The following is a 23,751-nucleotide window of genomic DNA, read 5'->3' as shown; positions in this document are numbered from 1 at the left end:
TGCAGTGCAGAAGGACAACGGTATCCTGGACTCCCTCAGAAAAGGGTTGGCCAGCAGGGACAGGGAGGTGATTGTCCCTCTCTTCTTTGCCCTCATGAGGCCCCAGCTGGAGTACCATGTCTAAGCCTGGGGCCCCCAAAACAGGAAAGATGCGAAGCTTCTGGAGAGGGTCCAGAGAAGGGCCATGAAGATGATTCAAGGGCCGGAGCACCTCTCCTATGAAGACTGTGGGGAGAACTCATTGCGGCCTTCCAATATTTAAAGGCATTATATGAACGAGAGAAATCAACTCTTTACACAGGTAGATAGTGACAGGACAAAAGGGGAAGGTTTTAAACTAAAGGAAGGGAGATCCAGATCAGGGGTCAGGGGGAAGTTTTTTTTTACTGAGAGAGTGGTGAGGTGCTGGAACAGGTTACTGAGAGAGGCCATGGATGCCCCATCACTGGAGATGTTTGAGGCCAGGTTGGATGTGGCCCTGGGCAATCTGATCTAGTATGTGATCTAGTGGCTGGCAAACCCGCCTGTGGCAGGGGAACTTGATAATCCTTGAGGTCCCTTCCAAACCAAGCCATTCTATGATTATATGATTATCTTTCTTTCTGCTAAAACGGATTCCCTCTTCAAACAATCAAAGCAAATAACCCCCAAACCCCACAATTCACAGAGATGAAGCAGCCTTGCAAAACAGATATAACCTAAAGATGCCACAGACTTTGATTGTATAATCTCCAAAGATACCTTTCAATTTAGTGTATGATTTTACAGAAAACAAGAATCAAAATTGCCATACTAAAACCAGAAAACTTGTACTTCATTGTACACCCAGCTCAAGGCAAAGTCTAACTAGTTCTGCTGTATTAACAGCAATCAATTTTCTTCACAACTACAGTTCTAGCTAGACTCTGCTTACTTCTAGTAAGTGTTTATTTCCCTGATCTTGAAGGGCACAAAACTTCTCAAGTATAACGTGCAATACTATGCCATCTCACCTGGTCAACGGGACCAACCCTGAAATGCACCAGGCTATAAATGTCTTCTCCATTTTGTGACCACATGCTTGTAGAATATCTTATGGAAAGCTAGCCGTAGAGTACGATGTGAACAAGCTTTTTCTCTAGTAAAAATCCAGCTCTCAAAAACCAAACTCTATGAAGCTTAATTATTCAGAAAGTCATTCCAGCATCACGGTTATGAGAAAATAAACAGAAGGGAGAAAATAGATGAACAGAACACCTAATTCCCACATACCTAGAATTTTATCTTTAGAAGCTAGGAAAAACATCACTTTGCTATTTATGTCACTAAGACTTGTACAATTAATGCGTCAAAGGGTTAAAGAACTAAATCTTCCCCAAGAGTTCAAGTCACTGCACATAAATACTGTTGTGACTACAGATTGCAAAAGAACGGAAACACAGTAAATCATCCCATTTTTTTCTGAGAAATTCTGGGACTATGTTCTGAATTTCCAGGAACAGAAGACAAACACTGCCAATTCTCACTGCCGGATTTTTATTGAAGAGTTAGAGAATTTGGAAAGGGCTCCTGAAAGCCACTAAAAGGTAGTATTGATTTTTTCCACAAAGCTAGAGATTGTTTCTAGGAGAATACACACAGTAAAACTGTTTTATGTGCTAACTCCTGAGAAAACTAAAATAAATGAATGAATGAATAAATAAATAAAATAAGCTCTTAAAGAAGACCTCAAAACTTCTAAAAGCAAGAAATACTGCAAATGAAGAGCCCAATACAGAAGTCAAGAGATGCATATCTTTCCTCTCTCCCCAAAAATAAGAGGGTAGAGGTAGCTCAGCAACAGGCCATCCTAAAGGGCATTTTGTAGTGCATATTCACCTAGCTAGGCTCTCAGTTCGTTTGCCTTACGTTTCAAATATAGTCCCAAACTCGAATGTGTCAATTTATTCTAAATATTGAAGTTGCTGCTCTAAGATTCCAGCCTCAGAGACTCTGGAGAAGTGTTTCATACAGGCCTCCATTCGGAAGTCAAAAAACATACTCCAAAGAAATAGAATACTCCTCACACTCTAATCTAAAGCATATTTACTTTAACCTTCTTTCAGCCTTTTACCAACACAAAACCGGCACAGTAGCCAAAACTGAAAGATAAGTTGATGAAAGCTTTTAAGTCAGGTTTAGTAGGGGTGGAAAAACAGATGTCCATTTTTTTTCATGCAAACTTAACTTCTGACAGAAGGCACAATAGTTGTCAATAGGCCTCCAAAGCTCATCTTTAAACCTGTTACAAGCACTCAGAATAGCTAACACAAAATAAGCTATGACCAAAAATACTAACAGGGAGTCACATTCCCACCACCTTATACTTAGAGAATTCCAGTCTCTAGACTGCCCTAGACTAAAGCTGATTATCTACAGGGTTTGGAAAAGCAAGGGAAATTCACATTCTTATTTGTCATGAACCAACAGCCCTATGATGTACCTCAAGGCTGTACTAAACATACTGTTTGCACGACAAAGTTTAACATCCACAGCTCAAAAACAACTACCTACACTGCTTACAAGTGTCACATTTCTCTCACAGAGTTCCTCTTTCCCTCAGCCTAGAATCACGACTCAAGTGATGCTCCACATGAATTGGTAGCATAATTTCAAAGAGCATCACATTTATGAAGTCCATCTATTCATGTAGCCTTTTAAAATTACACCTAAATATATAACAACAGATTTGCAGAACACCTGATTTCTTGAACTGCATTCTAGTGGTTATAAAAGAATTGTTGTATTTCTCATGCTATCAGGAAAAGTCTTCAGGTACATTCAGCTGGCAACTCAGCATATACCAACATTAGCATAAGCGACTAATAGTAATTAGTTAATAAATTTAAAGTTTCCTGTTGGGAAAAAATTGTTAGCTGGCACATTATGAAACAGATGAGTACCCCGTTGAGGATTTTTTTTTTCCTCAGATATGCAGCATGACTAGTAATTACTATTAGTAATGTTTCTCTTGGGACAAAGAGAAAAAAGTTTCTACATTATAGTATATTCTGTTTAATCATTTATGTATCTGCAGGGCCCAAATTCATAACTAAATCCTTAGGGTAGTAAGTACTGTATGATAACAAGAGAAAAAAGGGCAAAAAACAGGTCATGCCTGAAATAACAGATTTGCAGTTCCATAAAAATTACAAAGCAGGCATTATACCAACAACAACTGCCTGGAGAAAACATACAAAAAAAAAAAAAACAAACAAGAGAACTTGCATGCATTTTTGCCTAGGACCTTTAAATTAAGATTTTTTTGTTTGTTTGTTCATTTTAAATCTAATATTCTTTGTAATATGCCATATTGGCTCCTTAGATACAGCACAAACTTAAGACATGACCAAGTACAAAAATCTCTACCATTGTTTCTACAAATGCAGCATTAAGCAAATGAATCCTTTTTGGTGCAAGACATTTCACCAGTACTGCAGCTCGTCTTTTTTTTTGTTGTTTTTTTTTTTGAGGGGGATGGGGGAGGGGAGAGAAGGGAGAAGCAGAGGAGATAGGATAGTGAAGACCAAGTGCTTTCTTTCAAATACGAACTGACTGTTTTGAGGACAAGTATCAAGTCTTAACCAGTGACCCAAATTATTATGTGTTAGTGACCCAATTTTTTCAACAGGACTAAAATACAGGATAGTAACAGAGGCTCTGCTACTAAATCTTAGCAAAACCCAGAGAACTGCCAGACAGCTATTAGCAGTTCGATGAAAAGTTTGAATGCACAATCAATCACTGGCACATAGCAATATGATGCTACAAGCTGACATGCACATGCAATTTCGTAACTTACTATCCGATAAGGAAGATGTAAAAAGGAGTCTGGGCAGCCAGCTAAAGCCATTTGTTCCTTCAAATTTTCTTCAAATTACATCTAGTGCTTCACAGGACCTGCAGAGTACAAACAAACTGTCAGAAACCATACTGAAGATATCACATCAACTTATTATTGAAAACAGTTGGAGGGGGGAAGACCGAGAAGAGCAAGATGAGGTGACAAGGATTTGCATCAACTTGAAGTAGCAAATCTGCAAGTTTGCTGTCTGTAGCCTAGAATACATATTCAGATTGATATTTCTTCATAGGAAAAAGAGCCTACAACGCTGTTCCCAGGCTGGGTGGATCCTCTATTTTCATGATATAGGCAACAGAGAAAACCATTCATCTCACACAGACCCAAGCTCCCAAGAGTCTGGCACTTACCAGCCAATGCTACATTCTCAATTGTAGGAAAAAAGAAGAAAATATGTTTGAAATCTGGTAGTTAATGCAACAACCACCTTCAATAGCCTTCAATATCTAGCTATACAACCTCTCCCCTTTACCCTCTCCAGCATGTCTTTTCCCCCGCAGCTTCATTCTCATGTTGTACATCAGTCAGGTTTCCCATGTAAATTTGCATTCGAGTCTTGCATTTCCTTCTCCAAGTGATTATTAACAGGAACTTGGTAAGCTAAGCAGTATTTCTTTTAAGCAACACCTCTACTCTCAGAAACAATTTGAATTCTACATAATTTAAAGGTGCATCTGGCTATAGAAATAAAAAACTAATTAAAAAAAAACAGTACTAAAATAAATAAGGCCACTGCATGTGAAGAAAGGAAAAAAGCTAAACAAAAGCATATATGTTAAACAGTATTTGCTATTCCCAGTGTTTCTCCCAACCAGTTGCATCCAGTGTAAGATATCCCTGCAATGCCAGCCAAGCTACTTCACTTCTGAGCAGATGAAAGAATGGATGGGTGGAAGCAAGACAGGAGACTGCAAAGCAGATACAGAACTTTTGCTTCTACCACAAGCACTCTCTTGCCTAGTTCACTACTACAGTTATCAACTACATTCTCAGAACAACAGACTAAGTTCACAGCTCTCCAGTAGACATGAACTATTACCAAACCAAAGCTCTTGGGGAGATTTATGTGACAGTGAAGTCATGAACAAAGGTAAAAAGACCTTGGGAAAACTGCTCCAAGAGGAGGTGCAGCCTATGGCCCAAGGAAACCATTCCCTCATGGAGGCAGCTCTATTCTACCTAGCTCCAGGATAGATTTAGCTAAGATATGGCAGCCTCCCTGCCCTTTAGAAAGGCAGATGCACCTTGTGGAGCTTCTTTCCAGGAAGAAGCTACTGTGCTTCTGAGGTTTTCCTGAGGCACTAACTTTCTGGGGTCAATACTTATAGCCTATTGCCTTGGCAGAAACCAGTTTCTGGCAATAGCAAGAAATTCAATGTGGATAAATCAAGTTGTTTATTCAAGATACTTTGTCCATACCATTTACTTAAGTTTAAGACTAAAATCATACTGAATTCATTTGTTTGGTGGGGTTTTTTTGTTTTTTTTTTGTTTGTTTGTTTTTGGGGGGGTGGAGGGGGGAAGGGGAGAGACTACCTCAACCATGTAATTCTGTAGAGATGAGGCCAACTTGTTGCTAGGATCTTTCATCATAGAAGCCTCTAAACACAGTGGTCTACAGCTCCCTAGCTCCCACTCCACACCTCTTAAAAGAGAACTGAAGATTTCATTTTCAGAGTGAGATTTCCCATTCTTCTACTAGGTTCTGGAAAACAGAGATTCACAAAAACCCTTTAAATCTTGGCTGATCATAAAAACAAAAACATACAAAAAAAATGTTAAAAATCTTTTAACTTTTGGAGTACAGTTTTCTAAGTACCTCTAAAGTGAAATTAGGCAAGCCACTAGATCAACTGTTCTCAATACAATAAGAACAGAAAATTGTATTACTAGCCTCGGAACCCACAAAGATTGAAGAAACTGCCTAAAGGGATATAGGAACAGATTTCAGCCTTGCATTGCAATAATTTTACATTTATTGATTACTTCAATATTTAGAGAACAGGAAATCAGGACTGCTGTAAATTCAACTGTAGGGTTTTTTGAACTAAGTATCAAAATGATGGCCTTTATCTTGATGTTTCAGCAAAAGCCACTGTGATTCACTTACAGCAAGAGAGATTAAATACGTTCCTAACAATACCAAACCAATTTGTCTGCTCTAGGGTGTGCTGCAGTTTATGCTACAGCTCCATTACAGCAGTGGAAGATCATCAATTACCTCAAACAATAGCTCTAGTCAAGACTGCATAATTTATCAAGACCTATTTGCTTCACTGCTACATTCTTCAGTACTCACTTGTTAACACCGCAGAAACAGAGGAAAGCAATAATCTTTAGATGATATCATTCCTTGTCAGTCATACATTAACACTGATTTAAGATCGCATCTCTTTTGTCTGTCTAAAAGCAGTTTATCAAAGGAGCCTTGCCCTAATAATACAGAAAGCCTTTGCTCACCTTTGAGATATAAGGCTTTACTGTAGCACAACACTAATATGTGATATTTTATAGGAACAGAACTCTGTATCAATTCACATGTCAGTTGATAAGAGGATTAAAAAATAATCAACTTTTCTTTCCTATTGTCTTTAAACATGATTTTTAGCCTGTACACAGATTCACATGCTCTCCCATGCACATGAAACACCGCAAAAAGGAAGAAAGATATTCAAGTGCCAGTTTTCTGCCCTTTAGATGCAGTAGATGGTGGAGGGAAATTCCACGGGCTTTTAAGTAGAAAACCAGCTTTGCAGTCAATTACTGTCACAAAACTCAGTACATTCGTGGACAACAGTTCATGTAGAACAACAGTTATGCAGCATAAACCCAGACAATTTGGGCACATTGAAAACCAAATGACTTCACATGCTTTCAATGGCCAAGGAGGTCTTCCATGGATAGTAGCCCTGAACAACGTACAGTCAGGATAAACCCAATTTCAAAGGTTGAAAGAAGATTCGCTTTCAGTATGATATCCACAAGTCTAAAGAACAGTCTATTGTGAGGCATGACATCTCAGTCTCTCAAAAGTATTAAACCAACTCGCATAATCTAAACAAACATTGATATTTACACAGGAAAGTATCCTGGAGATTAATGCTGGTCTCAATGAGTTGCTTCTACTTGCACTGAAATTACTTGGCAAACCAGTAGATTAAGTTACCTATTAACTGGAAATTACACTTGTCACCAGGCTATGCTTTCTGATCTATCACTTGTTCCTTACATACCCTCAGCAAAGGGAATGGCACCTCTGGAAGCACAGAGCCCACACACCTACTGCCGCACAACAGGGAGATGGCAACAGTATGGTCACTGCCAACCCAGGAAGGTTTCCAGATTCTACTTGTGCCATCTGTCAGAGTCTTTAAATTCAAGAGAAAAAATAATTAAAAAAACAACAACAACACCACAAACAACTAATCTGCAAGTGATTGTTAGGAACAAGAGGAGGGTAAGGGAAAAAAAAAAATTCAACCTGGCAGAGTTGCAAGACAAGCTCCATAGCTCTTGAAAACCAGAAGTTAGGTTCTTTTATGAAAGGTAGCTTAACAAATCTACTGGATGCTATTCTCTTTCAAGTCCTGAGTAATTTAGTGTTTGGTTTTTTTTTGTTTTTTTTTTTTTTTTTTTCCCTGTCGCATTCTGCTTTCTTCAACAGAACCACTGCGGAAAAAAGAGAGGGAAAAAAGCTTCAGTACTGCCTTACATTTTTACCTACCTAGTCTTTCTCCAAGTCCTCAGGTGTAACCTAAAGGTTAATAATCTTTCCCTCTCTTATGCATCTTTCACTCTCTCAGATACTGTGTCACCATTTCTCCCCACACCATAGCTTTAGTCTGCACTGGAAATGCTATGTTTTGATGAGAAATTAAAACAAAATCTTAAAACCAAATTCATGCATTACTCATCTCTAAGTCACCTTCAGAACCACCTAGGTCAACATTAAGTTCAATATCCTAAGAGGCAGGGAAAAGAGGCTATGCTTTGTTAATCCACACAAAGAACGCAATCTACAAGATCCCAGCTCCTTCCTCTCTGCTTCCAGGTCCTCAGGGCTTCATGCCAGTTAGGAGAGGTTTTTGCTTTCTCTAAAGACTCAAGTCCTGAAGCCATGCTTCAGAAACACATGAAGGCATCTAATAAGCCCCAATACCAATGCAAGGCATAAGGACTTAGACTCATTCGCGTTCTTATTAGGCTACTCCTACTGCCACAGCTACAATGGAAACAAGATTTGGCTAACAGCAGCACAAGGCACACCAGCACATTTTCTGCTATCGAGACTTGCAAGCTAACAAAGGCCCAGTTGCACTTCTCTACATGAAGAGATCAAGATGACCCACATAGCTGCTCAGGAGGGAAGACGTCCACATTTGCCACCAGGCTTCAATGTCACTTTAGCAATCAGTACATGGAAGGATTTCTAATTGACCTTCCCTCTTTTGGTGGTGATTTCCATAGAAACTGCCAATTTACAAGACAGAGGAACCCCCCCAGTATCAGTTTGGTCAAGAAGGACCCAAAGTTTCCTTAGTGCTAGATGGCAAACAAATACACCCAGAAGCCCAACTTTCACTTACTGTTGGTGATCTCCTGCACAAGTAACAGCACAGTGCAGCTCTGCTAGGTATATATTTAATAAGCATACTGCACAGCAAATGTAGATTAAAGGTGTCTCCCCACACCTTCTGTGTTTCCATGGGCAACCCAACAGCATCTGAACAGGTTTCTCAGAATTTATCTCTCCATCACTCCAAACACCTGCCTGCTTCTTTCCCAGCTCTCGTGGTCCCTCCCTGCACTCACTCTCTCATTTTCCCAGGCTGAAAACCGATACTTGGGCAACTTCCATTTCCAAAAATCTCTTTTGCCTGATATTCCAAAATTACCTCATCAAATACCCCAGAATGTCATCGCTCTGCAACGGCAAAGGATTCAATGACATTATCACTGACATCTGATGGCCTACTGAGATTAGTATTAAATAACATTTAAGAATACTTGCAAGTTTCCTAATTTCTTCCCATTTCCCTTGCACAAGGTGGCATGTGCGCACACATTTTGTTAAAACGTAAGCACCCAAAACACATTTGCAAGTCTATGATACAGAGCAGCTGCCTAGCTAGAGTAATACTTTGAATACGTCTTCAAAAACAACGCATTGTTCTAGTTAAAATTTCAAGTGAGTGTTGCACACTAAAATGAAAAGCACTGTTCAAAATATAAATCATCAATCAAAAGCACTTCAATCAAGTCCAAATACACCCACGATTCCATACTAAAAAATCTGGTCTTATAAAAAAGGGGAATATAATTCTCTTTGCCATTCTTAATTGCAAAGCTGTTAGTCTAAATATTACACCTTGTAAAGGAAGCCATTTGCCATTGTAATTTTGCCAGAAAGTGAAGAATCTTGGCAACAGCAATTCAGGCTTTTGAAAGCCAAAACAGATACATACTTCAGAAGAAGCACAGAGGAATCGATGCCATCCCACTTTAACTCTTGCCAAATAAAATTAAATAAAATTAAATAAAATTAAATATAAATAAAATATAGGCAGTTCAGCATTTTTGGCTTTCCTGAAAATTCTGAAAAGGCTCCTCAAGACTCAGAGTTCATGTTTGTCCCACCAGGACAGCTTTGCTGACATTAAAGATAAAAAGTGCTAGGAGAAAAACAGCTACTTTGCACCTTACCCATTTAGGCAAGGATTTTTCTCCCTGTCCCTGAAGAAAGTATTCCAGCTTAAAATCAAACTTTGTTACAAACCATGAAATATTTATGAAACTGCAGTTCTACCATCTCCCTTGATCACTTGAAATCCTGTTCTACCCTGTAATAGTTAAACCTATAGCTTTGAAGCAGGAACTTTGATAACTAAACAGACTGCCTCCCAGTCTAAATGAAATGTTAATTAGACACAAAGTGAAGTAAAGAACTCTGCTGCAGCATACAGTACACAGACCCATTAGCCATATGCAGAAGTAGGGCAGGTCCATAGATGCATGGCTAGGGCAAGAGATGCATAAGAAGGCTGCCCAGGGATGTCAGCTGAAAATTCAGAGAATAATTCAGGTCTGTGATTTTGCATATACGCTTTCTCACTACCTTTTCTCCCACAAAACAAAGAAATTCACCCTTACACACTACTGATTCTGTCCTCTGTGTTGTTTTTTCTTTTTTTTTTTTTTTTTCTTCCACAGTCCGTTCACATTTCTCATACTACGCAAACCAAAGTTTTGTAAATTTGGGAAACAGCCTAAATAATTATTTCCTTCTGTTATTTTAGGCTTTTATTATCTAACCTGAAGACTTAGAATGAAGTTACACAACAGTTGGGATGATTTAATAGCTTATTACTGCCAAGAACAGGACAGGCATCCCACTCTTCATCATCTCTTGCTCTGCTTTCTTCTTCCACTTCCTCCTAGCCACTTTCTGGCATTCCCTTTATCCCCTCTTTCTGCAACTTGTATGGTCCTTAATGAGTTCAGTTTGCAAAATAAAATAAATTAAAACTTCTATGTTCTCTTAATTAGCTCATTGTTTTTGCTGGGTTATTTTTCTGTTAAGTTTATTAAACTTAGGTTTGACAAGCAGCTTGGCTGGCACAAAGTGAATGGCAGCAGAGGGTGGGCAGGAAGGGAAGGGAACAGGAACACTCCTTTCCAGTGGCAGCAAAATATAACTTTCATTTTCTTTGTCTACTGCCATTAGGAGCTGGCAAACCTTTCCTGTTGCATGTCTGTGAGAATTATGGCTTTCCAAGCATCTCACAGAAGATAAACATTTAGGTAAGTCTCCAAACAAAATATAAAGTTGCATCTTCTCAAGTGCACTTAATTTCTGGTTTTCCTGAGTGCTCACCAAAGCACAGGGTTTTAAATGCAGCACACTAAACCTCTGTTCTTTCAACCTTCCACTGGTGAGAAGGTCCTTCTTTCGAATCCCACCCCAATGTCAGAAAGCCAGTCGCTCTCAGCCCCCAACCCAGATCAAACTACAGAAAAGACATTTTTCTACATAGCTGCTGTAGAAATACAACAAGCGCATCAGCTTTCACGCTATGCATTTTGCCGTAGGAAATCATACCATTACAGATTCTGGCCAAGAACACAGCTTAAAACAATAGCGTATCACTAAGTGTTATGTCAAGATGTATCCAAGAATTTCTATCACCTTACTAAGGTGACAAAAAGATTGGATGCTCCCCTCTCCTGTGATCTTTGGAACCCCCTGACAAACGTTAGCACAGCAAGTAGTTGTAACATACACATGCATCTGGGGCAAAAGGGACACTCAAATTCACAAAAGCAGTAATCTAAAGCATCTGCACCCTGTCTTCCCTCTGTTTCCTCATTTCTCTGCAGTGTTCCTTGATTTAGGAGGAAAATCTTCCAGAGCTTTACCTCCCCTTCTAACCCACGCAAAATAAAGAGAAAAGAAAAAACGAAGAAGAAAACCATCTCTTACCACACAACAATATGACCAGCTTTCACCCAAGATCCATTCTACAACAATCACAGTTATTCACAGCTTGCATTTCTTTGCCTGGATGTTTTTTATATGGAAGCTTCCCTCAGAATAGGGCTTAGCAAAGCTTCTCTCAGAACTCAGCAGTTTTTGTAACACAGGACCGGCTACAACACCTTAACCAACCTGCATACAGAGGCATAGGTAAGTATCTGTCAACACCCCCACGATTCTTCCTCTTGTCTTTCCTGCCTTCTGAAATTTTCATGTGGGTCAAAATATTTCTCTTGGATTTAACTAAGTCAGAAAAGCATCAATGCAGAGCAAGGACGTTAGAAAGGTTTTTCATTTTGATTATTTACAGCACTTACTAATAACAGTTAACACAACACTCAGCATAAGTGTACATGTGTCACTCACTGTTCTCTTTGTACAAGTTCTCTTTTTTTTTTTTTTGGAGAGTTATTAACTAGGATTATCAGAAGCTTATATTTAGACAGCGAGGCTCGTGTTTTTAGAGCAAATCAGTTGACTGAGGCTTTTACAGTTATCTATAATTTATGTTAGTGAATAAGCACTAGTTTATTTACATTGTCTAATACCATATAAATGGCTGAAGCTGTAGGGCAAGTTTAGACATTCCAATTCAAACAGAGTGCTTCTCACTACGATGGTATCTCTGAGTATCACAAGAGGTACACTTAAGCACAGAGGTTATTCTCGCTATACTCCTCTTTCACTTGGTTAGAATGCTCAGAACAAAGTCTTCCTGCATAATCTCTGCAAAAATTACACACTGTAAGCAGAGATGCATTCCCCAATCTCAACAGCACATTAATTTGTTATCTGAAGAATTTCAGGGTGACATATTCCCAAATATAGTTTATTCTAAAGAAGTCAGCTGTTCAAACTGCCACAAGCCAGCTGAAATGCAGCAAAGGAATAAGTAATAACAGTAACTATTAGCAGTGAACAAGGAAACACATTCTACCTCACAGAATAGGAATTACCATGGTAGAGCTGGTAAGTGATAACACATTGAAGCTATGAGTAGCTCAACAACATAACTGAGTCCTAGACTACATCAACCCCAAGCAAGCAGATGACTGCTAGCTCAACTCCTATTTGTAAAGAGCACAAGGAGGCAATATCAGCAAATGTTACGTGGTTCTCAAGATGAACAGAAGATTCAGACTTATTCAAGAGAGATATAGTAAAGAAGTGCAAGAAATGCAAAAGATAACCCACCCAAACAAAAGCAACAGGTACATTACCGAGCAATTGGAACACACAAATTGCATCAGTCCAGCTCAGTGGACATAACCATTAGGCTTCATTGAAATGAATGAGTACAGTGAAACACCAGCTGTGCCAGAACACACTCAGCTGCAAAAAGTACTCTCACAGTGTTAAGATACTGATGTCATAGTTACCTCATGTGTATCTTAACACTGCCTTCCCAACAAATCAGAGCAATCTCTTATATCAAAGAGAGCATTTTGTAATCTCAGGTGCATTTGCTGGTAGCATACAACACAAATGCTGCAAATGCATAGGTGATTTACAACCCTGACTACCTGCTGGGAAGCATAACACCACAACAAACGTAATGGTTGCTGGTGCTCTATTCCTGGACAAAGGTTGGGAATTTCTCCTTATAAATAAATAAATAAATAAACACCAGAAAGATAAGAAATGCAAAAGTCTTTATTACTCCCTTGATCTTTTCAGCCCTTGAAAAAGTTTCAATCTGATATTTTAAAGGCAAGTATGTTGGTCTACTAACAAAAAATATCTCCCTCGGACAAACAGGTCATCGCTTTTCCAACTAAGAAAACACAAAACAGAAAATAAACTTACAGAATAAGTTAATATTTTATAGAAGGGTTAATGTGTTAATGTGCAAAGGAAAGCTGAAGTGTGGCCAGCGGATCACATGTTCCATGTCCATTCATGTACACTTATTGTTATTAACCTGCACCTGCAGAAAGAGAAAGAATATTCCTTCCTTCAATGCTCAAGGTCATGAGGTGACTGAAATCCTAACTAAACAAAGACTCTGGAGAAGTTCTGTTCTAAGTGTCACAGTTTCCATCAACCTTTTCAAAACGCAGCTTTGGAAAGCACAGGAAAGAAACCTGAAATAATACCACCCAGGCTTTGCAGACTATGTCAACTTAATTAGAATGGTATTTTGGCAGCACCCAAAGATTACATATCGAAGGCTGGGTAGCAGGCCAAATACTTGACTTGACTAGAATATTTTGCCAAGCCACCTACATTAAGAGCTACTTCCCTGTTCTTTCAGGGTGCCATATAGGAAATGTGCTGTTTCAGGTCTTATAAGACTATTTAACAGAGGAACGAAACAGTGAAAGTCACCAGCATCAAAGGCTAACTGGATACGCGTTAAACTAGAAACATGCGTAGTTAACCTTCAAACTATAAAGCTGCTGAAGGGGAACATTTGTTCTCAGAGGGCGTAAGCTCCAAATGTGGTGAAAATACCTTCTGTAATTTCTTACTCTACATACCAATGTATTTTAACCCTCAGAACGCTTCTACCCCAAGCTTGGAACCCATGCTCAGGACCCACCCACATTCTTCCATTCCCAGTGTTGTCCATTTGGTACTGGAAGTAGTGAGCCATGTTGCTCACTCAAGTAAACCTATGTCCAGAACTGATTATAACTCTACTACAGGATAAGAAAAAAAACTTCATTAAAAGCCAGTGCTGCTTGAAGAGATGGCCTCATATAACTTCCTGCTTTAGACAAATACCTGCCAGAGGTTTTCATGTTGCTTTCTCATCAGAAGATACACATTTTCTTTACCTAAAGCTCTGCTACTTACGGATCTCACAGAGATCCCTTCCTTGTAATATCTTTTCTCCTTCACTTGAGCTGTAGTACCAGTACCTGATAGACTGTCCACTTTATAGCTTTGTTGGTCTTAGGCAAATTCTGCTATGGTTTAGATGCCATCACACATTTGTTTTCTGCAACATCTTGCCTATGCCTCTTCTAGTTCAGGAACTCATGCGAGTCAACAGCATTTTCATGAGAACTGTCTCATTTAACTAAACGTTAATCTCTTCATTAAGCAAAACAAGACAAAAAACACTTCCCTACTTCAGAACACAAGAGAGATGCAGCACTGAAGCTGGATGTCACTCAAAAGCAAGGCTTGAGGAAGCTACCTCATAGGGAAAAAGTTTTGGGGATTTTTTTGCATGGTGTAGGACATGCTGTGGTTCCCAGAAAAGCTTCAAGTTGTAAGCTATCCCAGTGCTGTCTCCTGAACTATAGTCATGCCATCATACTCCATTCCTGCTGAAGTGCAACCCTCTGTGTAACAGCATGTTGCCCAATAAAGTATTTTGGTAAATTGCAGTGTGACTACTCAGAATGGTGAGGTTAGTGGCAAGAATAACAAGGATATCATTTTTCCCATAATTGCAAGCAGAAGTACCAGCCAGAAAAAAATCTTACAGCTCAAGAAGTTTAGGGTGGTAAAAAAACCACTGACAACAGATGGAGAAGTAGAAACACTAAGCAAACAAACATTAAAAAAAAAAAAAAAAACACACACCTGAATTTCAACCAGGGTCTGAGAAATGTGAAAGCATGATTGCTTTCTATCAGGCTTTGATGACAGAGCCCTCAATTTGAATGAACTAATGAAGCCTTTTGAACTTCTCAGATCTTATTATATATATATATATATATGAGATATATATATATATGTGAGATTATATATATATATATATATATATATATGAGATATATAATATATTATATATATATAATGCATATAATATAATAAAATATAAAATAAAAATAATAAAAATATAATAAAATAATATATATGTAAGATATATATATAAAAGATTTATATATATCTATGTATATAAAAGATACCTTGGAAAGAGTAAAATTGTTTCCCTTTTGTGCCATGTGAAAACACAATCCAGGGACTACACTCCTACCACCTGCACGTGAGCATCATTGAGGTTTTCATTCTCTGGTAACGTGGAACAAGACATCTATAGAGGAAATGAACAGCAAAACTAACAAGTGACCCTGTATGGTCAGGCAAATTCAATATAGGGATTCTTACTCATTAGGAATCTTTTGAGGAGGATATTTCTTTACACTTACATGGCTCCATTTGTATGAATACTTCTGAGTGAAGTTCAGGACATTCTCTTTGTTTTGAGAGTTTCTTTTCTTCATATTTTTTTTCCTAATACATTAGCAGAGGTCCCACAAGCTTTAGAAATCAGCTACTCACAGTGTAGCCTCAACAACCACCTGTAGAAACAGCCAGCCAGAACAGCTGCAGGTGCTCCCTTGACACCAGATTTCAAGAACAAATGGAAATAAGTTAGTCAGGTGCAGCAAATTACCCCCCTAACAAGCCAACCCTGCTTCACATCAAGAAAAAAATCCAGTGAAAGTTGATGGCAGTTTGGGAAAACTCATTTTATTTGATATCAAAAAAGGACCAAGCTGTCCGTGCAGCCAGCAGCAGGGTCTGAAGTGAAGGGCCAACTACAGAGCAAGGCCACACCACTGCCGCAGGTTCCATTCACCATGCCTGTGCACAATTCCCGCTGCTCGGCATCAGCACGCAGCTCTTGGTCAAACCATGGCCTACACAGCTGGTGGTCACTTGCACAGGGATGGCAAGGGAGCAGTTAAAAGCGTGGATTTCACAAGCCCGCAGTTACAAAACAGATATGAGCAAGTACTGTGCTGGCAATTACAACTCTAGCTTTATTTTATTTTTTTCCTACCATAAGAGCAGATGTTGCAGTTATTTGAAGGTTTTCACAACCTTAATTGTTGACCTTAATTGTTGTTAATCTTTCCCATGCAGTGGAGACAGAGAGACGCCACCCGTGTTTTCTGAAGAAGATAGTGTCCTACGGCGTATGAGTAATAAAAGACAGCATTGTCTGCTTTCTCCCTCCTGTATGAAATATGAGAGTGTTAAGATTGGCCAGCAGCATGGAAGAGAAGGGACAAATGAGTGACTCAGCGATTTCATTTATTTTCTGCAGGACACATCTGCTGCAGAACAGTGCTGCGACACCAAGGCTGCTTTTCCTCTCCCTGCCCTAAGCATGGAAAAGCTTCCAAGCGCCAATGAAGGAAGCGCTGCATTTAGACTTCAAGATGCCTGAAACAGCTGATCCACAGAGCACTCTGCCCACCTCATTGAGCATCACTGAGCTGTAGTATTAAGAAGCAAAGTGTTGAGTTTCACAGTGCAATATTAAGTTTCATAAACAAGTTCTCACACTAGGCAAGAAAGCAACGTTCCAGCCTGTACTTAGGATTGTTGCAACAGATGCACAAAAGTTTTCCTGGTCTTCCCTTGTGCTAATTGGAGGCTTGACAGAGACTTCTTGCTCATCAATGGAAGCTCATCTTTTTGCCACAGACCATGGAGACCGTTTGCTAAGAAGTACATTCCTCCAAATTTGTTCTGCCAAGTGTACTTGAAGATGTTAACTCAGTGTCCCAGTAACCTGAGAACCGCCAACACTGAAGTGGGACGCTGAAGTTCCTAAGTGAAACACAGGATGTACTGATGCTGCAAAACGCACTCCTCCTAGCCTAAGACATAAGCTCCAGAAGTCAGGATGGGGAAGATCAGTTTCATGTTTATGTTTAGCTTCAAACAAATGCCCAGAGTGAACTTGGATACAAGGCCAAACCCAAAGACCAGACTGAAGCGGCATGTGCTGTCTGTTTCAATGCAAAACACAATAAACTAAATCTTTCCTTGCTCTCACCCTACAATTCACCTTATCTGCAAATGTTTTTAAGGTTCTTTAACAGGAAGAAAACAATGAACTAACATCACCTAAGCACTGTTGTTCTGTTTGCTCGCTGAAAGAGAAATAGTATAAAATAAAAGTTGCAAAGTCAAGCTTCAAAAGCTCACCAGGCACCATACATTAGGCAATGGCTGATAAAGGACAGCTCGGGATGTTTTAGAAGACAGAAGTTACTAGAATGGAAGGAATACAGACAATATTTTTGATTGAAAACATCAAACTGCCAAGCTATTAATTGCAATTTAAACTTCAGCATACCTCATTTGAGTTGGACATAGCACAGCAGATGGTAAGTTCAGATTCGTTTTCAGAAGCAAGTTTACAATCTAAATCCTTTACAATCTAGAGGATGACAAAGAGTGAGGTGATAAAGTTGTTGACAAGGTGAACTATTAAGTCACCTTACCTAGAACATCACCCAAAGCATGGTGGAACAAATTCACGATCCTGAGCAACTGAAAGACTAACTCTGACTTTCCATAAACCAAAGCCAGTGTATAAAAAAAATTAATAACAACCCCATCCTTGAATATCACTGCAATAGCTATCTTAAGGCTTATTTGAAAGCATCAATTTGATGTTCAGAAGACAGACAATACCTCACATGGAAATACAGCATTCAGAATTGAGAAACTGCTGCAAGCAAAGCAGAATCATGACAAGTCATTAAACTCAAGGCACACCCACTTCTCAAAACCTGTGGGCTGTTATGACACCAGAAGAGTAAAATAGAATTAGAAAAAGTACAGAGGAGAGGAATTCCGACAGCAGAAATTAACAGACCCGAATCTTTCAGCTTTGAGGAAAACAGAAGGAGAAGACAGACATCTAGTCAGTTATGAATGACACTAGCACAATGCCCAGAAAATTGACTATTCCCTCTCAAAAGGAAAAGGTAGATAAAAGACCTAATGTGTCTTACCTAACATGTAAGGGATCAGAGAAGAAAAAAAAAAAAAAAAAAAAAAAAATCACTTCCATGGGATGATCTGGACATATAAGTATGTTAAAATAATTTAGGCTGAGTACTTGAATCAGCTTGTCAAAAGCTCCTTTTCCCTTCTTTGGAAAAGGAGCCCTGTAACAATTCAATTTTCAAAGAGAGAAACCAAGACAACCAGAAAGGATTTTGAAGCCACCAAATTGGCCCTGAGCACAGACAGCAGCAGAAGGCAGGTTCCTGAGCCACAGGCTCTGCAATTCAAAACATTGCTATCTTCAGCTACCAGCACCAGCGTCCCTCTGCTCAAGGTCGTGTCCTCCCCTAGAGGCTGCAGGATAGAGGGCTACTTACCCCTCTGCTGGGCTCATTAACATAGCACTTCCACAGGTTGTGAGTGACAATGCAAGTTAAGAGCACTAGCTCTTTTTAAAGTTAATATTCCTGCTGTGAATGTGGGTGCTAGATACAAACCTCACTGTGATGGTGAAGGAAAACTGGAAGGACAGATACACCAGAGATCAAGAAGCACAGCCTCAGCTCTACCACACTGCATCCTCCAGAAGGTAATGCACCAGTTAACAGATTTGTACCTTCAACAATTTGGCACAGACCTAAAAACTGCAGTTGCTAGGCATCTTCCAAATAGAATTCACTTTTAACAGCAAGTCCTGCTGAGTGCTGCAGTATGCAGAAGGTAGAATACATATAGCTTGTGAGTTGACAAGCACACGCCTAAACACTAGCTCTATACAACACAAAACACAAACTCCTTCACCAGAGTGTCTGTCCCACAATTTCTATAAGAATTTCCTGCACCTAGGATGTGGTGCATCTCAGCATGGATTACAAAAGGTGTCATTTTCATGCTGGGCAATTGACAAAGGCTCTTCCTTTGGGTATCAGGACAGAACAAGAGCAAATCTAAATGCAGGATTTAAAAAAAAAATGAGACTTCGTACATCAGAATGAACTCCTCCTAAAATCACAAGTCCAACGCTGTACTGAAAGCTGTTAAGAGCCTGCAACTGAACAAGGTCTCAAGCTCCTCTTTCATCAGCTTTTATTTTGAATGAGATGAAAAATAAATCCAAAATAGCATGAGAGTCACAGCACCAAAAGATTCTGGTTTTTTCATGTTCCCAAAATAACATGCTAGAAAGATATCTACAGAAATACCTTTTCGGTGCATTCAGCTTTCATCTCAAGCATCGTCACGATTCTATCCAACGTGGTATTTGCATAAAGCTACATGAAGCACTACCTCATCAGCAGCCACATTCCGACAAGGAGAGAGAACTGGAACCAATGGCTTCAAAGCACCAGAGCATTCACATACCATCACCCCGTATACAGAGAAATTCAGATTCCACTAGTTTACCTCACTGACATCTGAGTGATCTAAGAGATGGTGGCAGTATGCAGCGTCATCAGAGGTAAAGCCATCAGGGAGAAAGTGCTGAAGTGGAAAATCATGCTTTGTTTCAGATGCTTAAAGACGCAAACTGTTTTTACTGTACTTTTTGACCAGGGAAAGTTTTGACAGGGGAAAGTGAGCAGTAGCAGTATGTTTGGGTAACCATACCCTGTTTCCTTTATCTCTCCTAGGCAAATCAGGGAAGGATGTCTTCTTTGGACAAGTGTCTGCTCCTCAGCTCACCTCAGCACTCCACTCATGGGGAGGGACACAGCCTGCTACCTATGGTGAGAGGGCACAGCACAGCCACCATCACCTCCCACACTCAGCCTTCTAGGAATTTCCCAAGTGGCTGCTGCAGGATTAGGAGCCATAATGCTGTCAAACACTACAGTATCAAAACCTGAATCAAAGTACGCAGTCTCTCTTAAGAGGAGGATTTTTCTTTTTATTTTTAAATGTCTGGAAAGGCATCTGAGAAACACCATCAGGAAGCAAGGTCAGAACTGGCAGCTCTGCAAGCAAGACAGTAGGTCTTACTTTCACGTTGTACTCTGCCTACTACTTTAGATTACTGATTGCAGAGCAACAAGTTATTCTCTCCCTAATTGGGTCCCAGTCTAAAATAGCCCTGTTATTTTTAGTACAGTACTTAAGTATCTAACCGTGGCCTGTACTGCAAAAGCTGGCATGTGTCCCTGGCCATACCAGAAATTCCAATATTAAACAAGAACACACATGCCACATATCTAGGCCGATTTTTGTTCTTCTTTGTTGTCTTTAGTGGGAGACTTTAAAGACACTAAATGCTAACAGCAGGCCAAAAATGGCACAGGCATATTTGCTAATGTTGCATTTAAAGCCTCTCTACCAGCTACTGTGTGACAGGGGAATCAACATAGCAAGAAGAGAGCACAGGGCAGGGTGGCAGTGGTGGAGAGTTCTATAGCACTGATTAGTTAAAGAAAAGACAGTCAACTTACAAGATAAGGCTTAGGTAGAAGAGAATGGGAGTATTTCACTCAGCTTTGCTTACCACAAGTCTCACAAGTTCTGAGCCTCTAGAGAAGAGAAAGTCTAACTGGAGCCTGTAACTCATCGCTCCCCTGCTCCCTTTCATGCTGCACATACACACTGATAAATTTAAACTACTGTTTAAACACGTATACACACACACAGGATTATGTAAGCCATGTCTGACAAACAACACACTACTGCAAAAGAAACAAGAGAAGATCAAAGCAAGACTTTAGCATTTCCAAGTCAGCCTTCCCACCTTACATCAGAGGAGTGACCACTGTCCTGCAACACACCAATTCTGACATATGAAAACTAGAACAGGATCAGAAGCATCATCAAGCAGTTCTAATAAGGTCTGTCTGCCTCGCGAGATTACTTCCTCTTACCATGCACTGTCATTGTGAACACGTTTTTGTTAGACTAGGAAGAACAGCTTTCTAAAAGGAATTTATTCTGCCCTTTTATCATACGTTTTGGAGAAAGGAAGTCAACTCCCTGGAACAGCTTTCAAGAGAAGATTCTAACCTGAAAGGAGACTGCCAGCCAACAAAAATTTGTTAGTGTCTATTACTACTAGACCATCTGTTCTCGAAACTGTATGTTCCTTTTCAGAAGGAACAGTTTTGTGAGCAGTTTTATCATTGTTCTTTGTTTCCACTCCATAAGCATCCCCTTACCCAACATGTTTCTAGATCTGGTTATGACACATGGCCAAAACTGTAGTTTATCTAGTCATCTGGGAGTATATTGATATAGTTAAGTGCTTTTTAAACAATCATAGTCTCAGACAGCAGCAGAAGCACCACACAAAACCTCACAGAGCTTATGAATTATAACTGAGCTGACTGGAACATCAACTAAATAACATACTCAAACTCAAATTTGACAAAACTAGCTAACATGAAGATTCAACCTTTAAATGGTTAATGGGCAAACACCAAAAAGGGCTGATTCTGGATGAAGGACTTTGCCTTTGTATTTTAAGACCATCTTCTACTATTCTCTCTCTTATCTCCAGTTTAATTGGCTTCCAGTTAATCCTCAAGTCCAGTATGTTTAAGTTTTAATACTACCTACATATAACCAAAAACAGTAACAGTTGTTTCTTCCTCCCCACCAGCTCCCCCATCATGCATAGTCCCTTCACCTGCATTATAACACCGCACTGAAAAGGTAACTGAAATTCTTGCAAAAAGTGGAAGTGAAAACAAGATGCAATAACAAGTAATTAAATAAAAAACCTCATTCTATAATTCTACAGCAATAAACTAGTGATCAAGAAAAAGAACAGTTCACTCACTTTGTCAGAAAAAGCTGCAGGAAACAAGATGGCCAAAACAAACAAACAAAAAAAAAAACCTAAAAATCTAATACCAATAAAAAGGAAGAATAATATAAAAATATCACAGATCAGACACCACTAAGGTGAAAATATTCTCTCAAATTATCTGGTTTTGATTGATTCATGAACATACTTATCAGTCAGAGCTTCTGTTAAAAATTCAAGCCATTAGTAAACATTTTTCAGAATCCATAGAGGGCTGATGAAGTAACAGAGGCTGGAAAAGAGCAAACAGCAATGTCTTAAAGTGAGAGGGGAAAGGAGTGGAAAGAACCTAAAGAATGATAATTGTGTCTTATTTGCACTTGGATTGTTGTTAAATCTTTTAGCACTGAGAAGAAAATAAGAGATCAGAATAAAAAAAACCTGATTGTTTATGGATAACCCAGGTCAAACAAACTCAACTTCCAACTCCAGAAAAACACAGCAGCAGTGAATACAGAATCCTGAAATTAGCAAAACCACGTCAAAAGATTCAACCCACATCCTTACAAAAATTAGGAAAGCTTTGTCCTACAGCAGGCAATGAAAACAACCATCTTATGGTAGACTGAAAAGTGATTGGCAACTGAGCTTATTTGCTCGCAGTAAAAAAAAAAAAACCTGAAAAGTCTTAAAAAACAAACACACAAACACAACTATGATACACTAAATAACTGCTGCAGAGATCTACCTAAAGATCTCCACTTCTATTCACTTCTCTATAACAGAGACGCTTCAGGTAATGAAGGAAAAAATGAACTGTAAGACTTAGGAAAGCTGCTAACTTGGACAAACGTGTCAGCTTGCTGGAAGACTGAACTGAAAGTAAATTTTACAAACTAGAAAAATCTCTGTTATGGAAAAGGCAAAATACCATATAAGAGTGTATAGGGAACATATGTGAGAATCAAGAAGTAGCAGTTCTGTTCTACTCATAGCTGATAAAGCTTCCAGCATGATGCTGTATCCAGTTTTCAGCAAATTTCAAAAAAGATCAATTGGAAAGAACCCAAGCAAAAGCAATAGGAACATCACGGAATTAGAAAAACATGACATCTGGGAGGGAAAGAAAAAAAAGATCTGGAATAAAAGAAAAAAAACAGAATGAACTGGAGTTCAGCCAAACAAAGAGAAAGTAAGGGTCACAACAATATCCTTCATATATATAAGCCTGCTGCAAAGAAAGAGGAAAGAGTTCTTCATGCCCACAACCTTCAGAACATGAAACATAAGTTTAAAAATCAACAAAGAAGATTTAGGAAAACATCACTGGGTGGAGTGGCAGGGAGGGTGTGGTGTGAGGGCACTGAAGAAAGAGGAAAGAAAAACACCAAATCAAAATTGCTGAAAGGAAAAAAACAATGAGTCAACAAACAGACTGACTGGAGAGTACATGGAGTCTCCCCATCAATGTTACTAAACTTCTGACAAAAAAAAGTAACTACTTTTTATACCTCAGCTTTTCATTGCCTAGTTGACCTCTCTAAGCACTCCAGATCTAGGACTGGGCCGCAAAGAAATAAAGCTTAAAACCAATGTGTTGCAATGAGAAGGTCAATGAGACACATGCTGGCTGTAACTTCCTGAGCTGAAATAATTTCAGAGAAAGATAACCTGTTACAAACTCTGTTAAAAAAAAAACTCTGTTTCTTTTAAAAAAACATCTAACCAATGCACTTGCCTCTTGATACAGGATCCAACTATTTCCCAACACTACAAACCAACCAGAAATTAACAACAAAGAAACATGTGGCCAATGCCCTGCAGAGAACAGCGCACAGAGAACTTTTCTGGAGGACAAAGAAAAGAAGGGCCGCTTTGAGTCCACTGTCCTGAACATTT

At 39.2% G+C, this 23,751-nt stretch overlaps 1 protein-coding gene across 6 annotated transcripts in view; it reads right to left on the bottom strand.

Moving 5' to 3' along the window:
- Positions 1-23,751, bottom strand: part of GRB10 (growth factor receptor bound protein 10) — a 138,693-nt gene that overhangs the window by 100,078 nt on the left and 14,864 nt on the right. For 4 of the 6 annotated variants that reach the window (XR_007376040.1, XM_048940247.1, XM_048940246.1 and 1 more), the window contains one exon: positions 3,821-3,918. Coding sequence is in view for 5 of the 6 variants with exons in the window: in XM_048940247.1 (XP_048796204.1) it covers positions 3,821-3,871 (51 nt within the window). In the remaining variant the exon portion in view is untranslated. Of the gene's footprint in view, positions 1-3,820; positions 3,919-15,280; positions 15,387-15,520; positions 15,646-23,751 lie in introns of those variants that run through there. The other 2 variants (XM_048940250.1, XM_048940249.1) reach the window with 2 other exon arrangements.

Source organism: Lagopus muta, chromosome 3 (assembly GCF_023343835.1).
Source record: "Lagopus muta isolate bLagMut1 chromosome 3, bLagMut1 primary, whole genome shotgun sequence".
In the NCBI taxonomy this organism is placed as follows: Eukaryota; Metazoa; Chordata; class Aves; order Galliformes; family Phasianidae; genus Lagopus; species Lagopus muta.
Note: the sequence above shows the minus strand (reverse complement) of the source record. Positions and strands in the feature narration are given on the sequence as shown.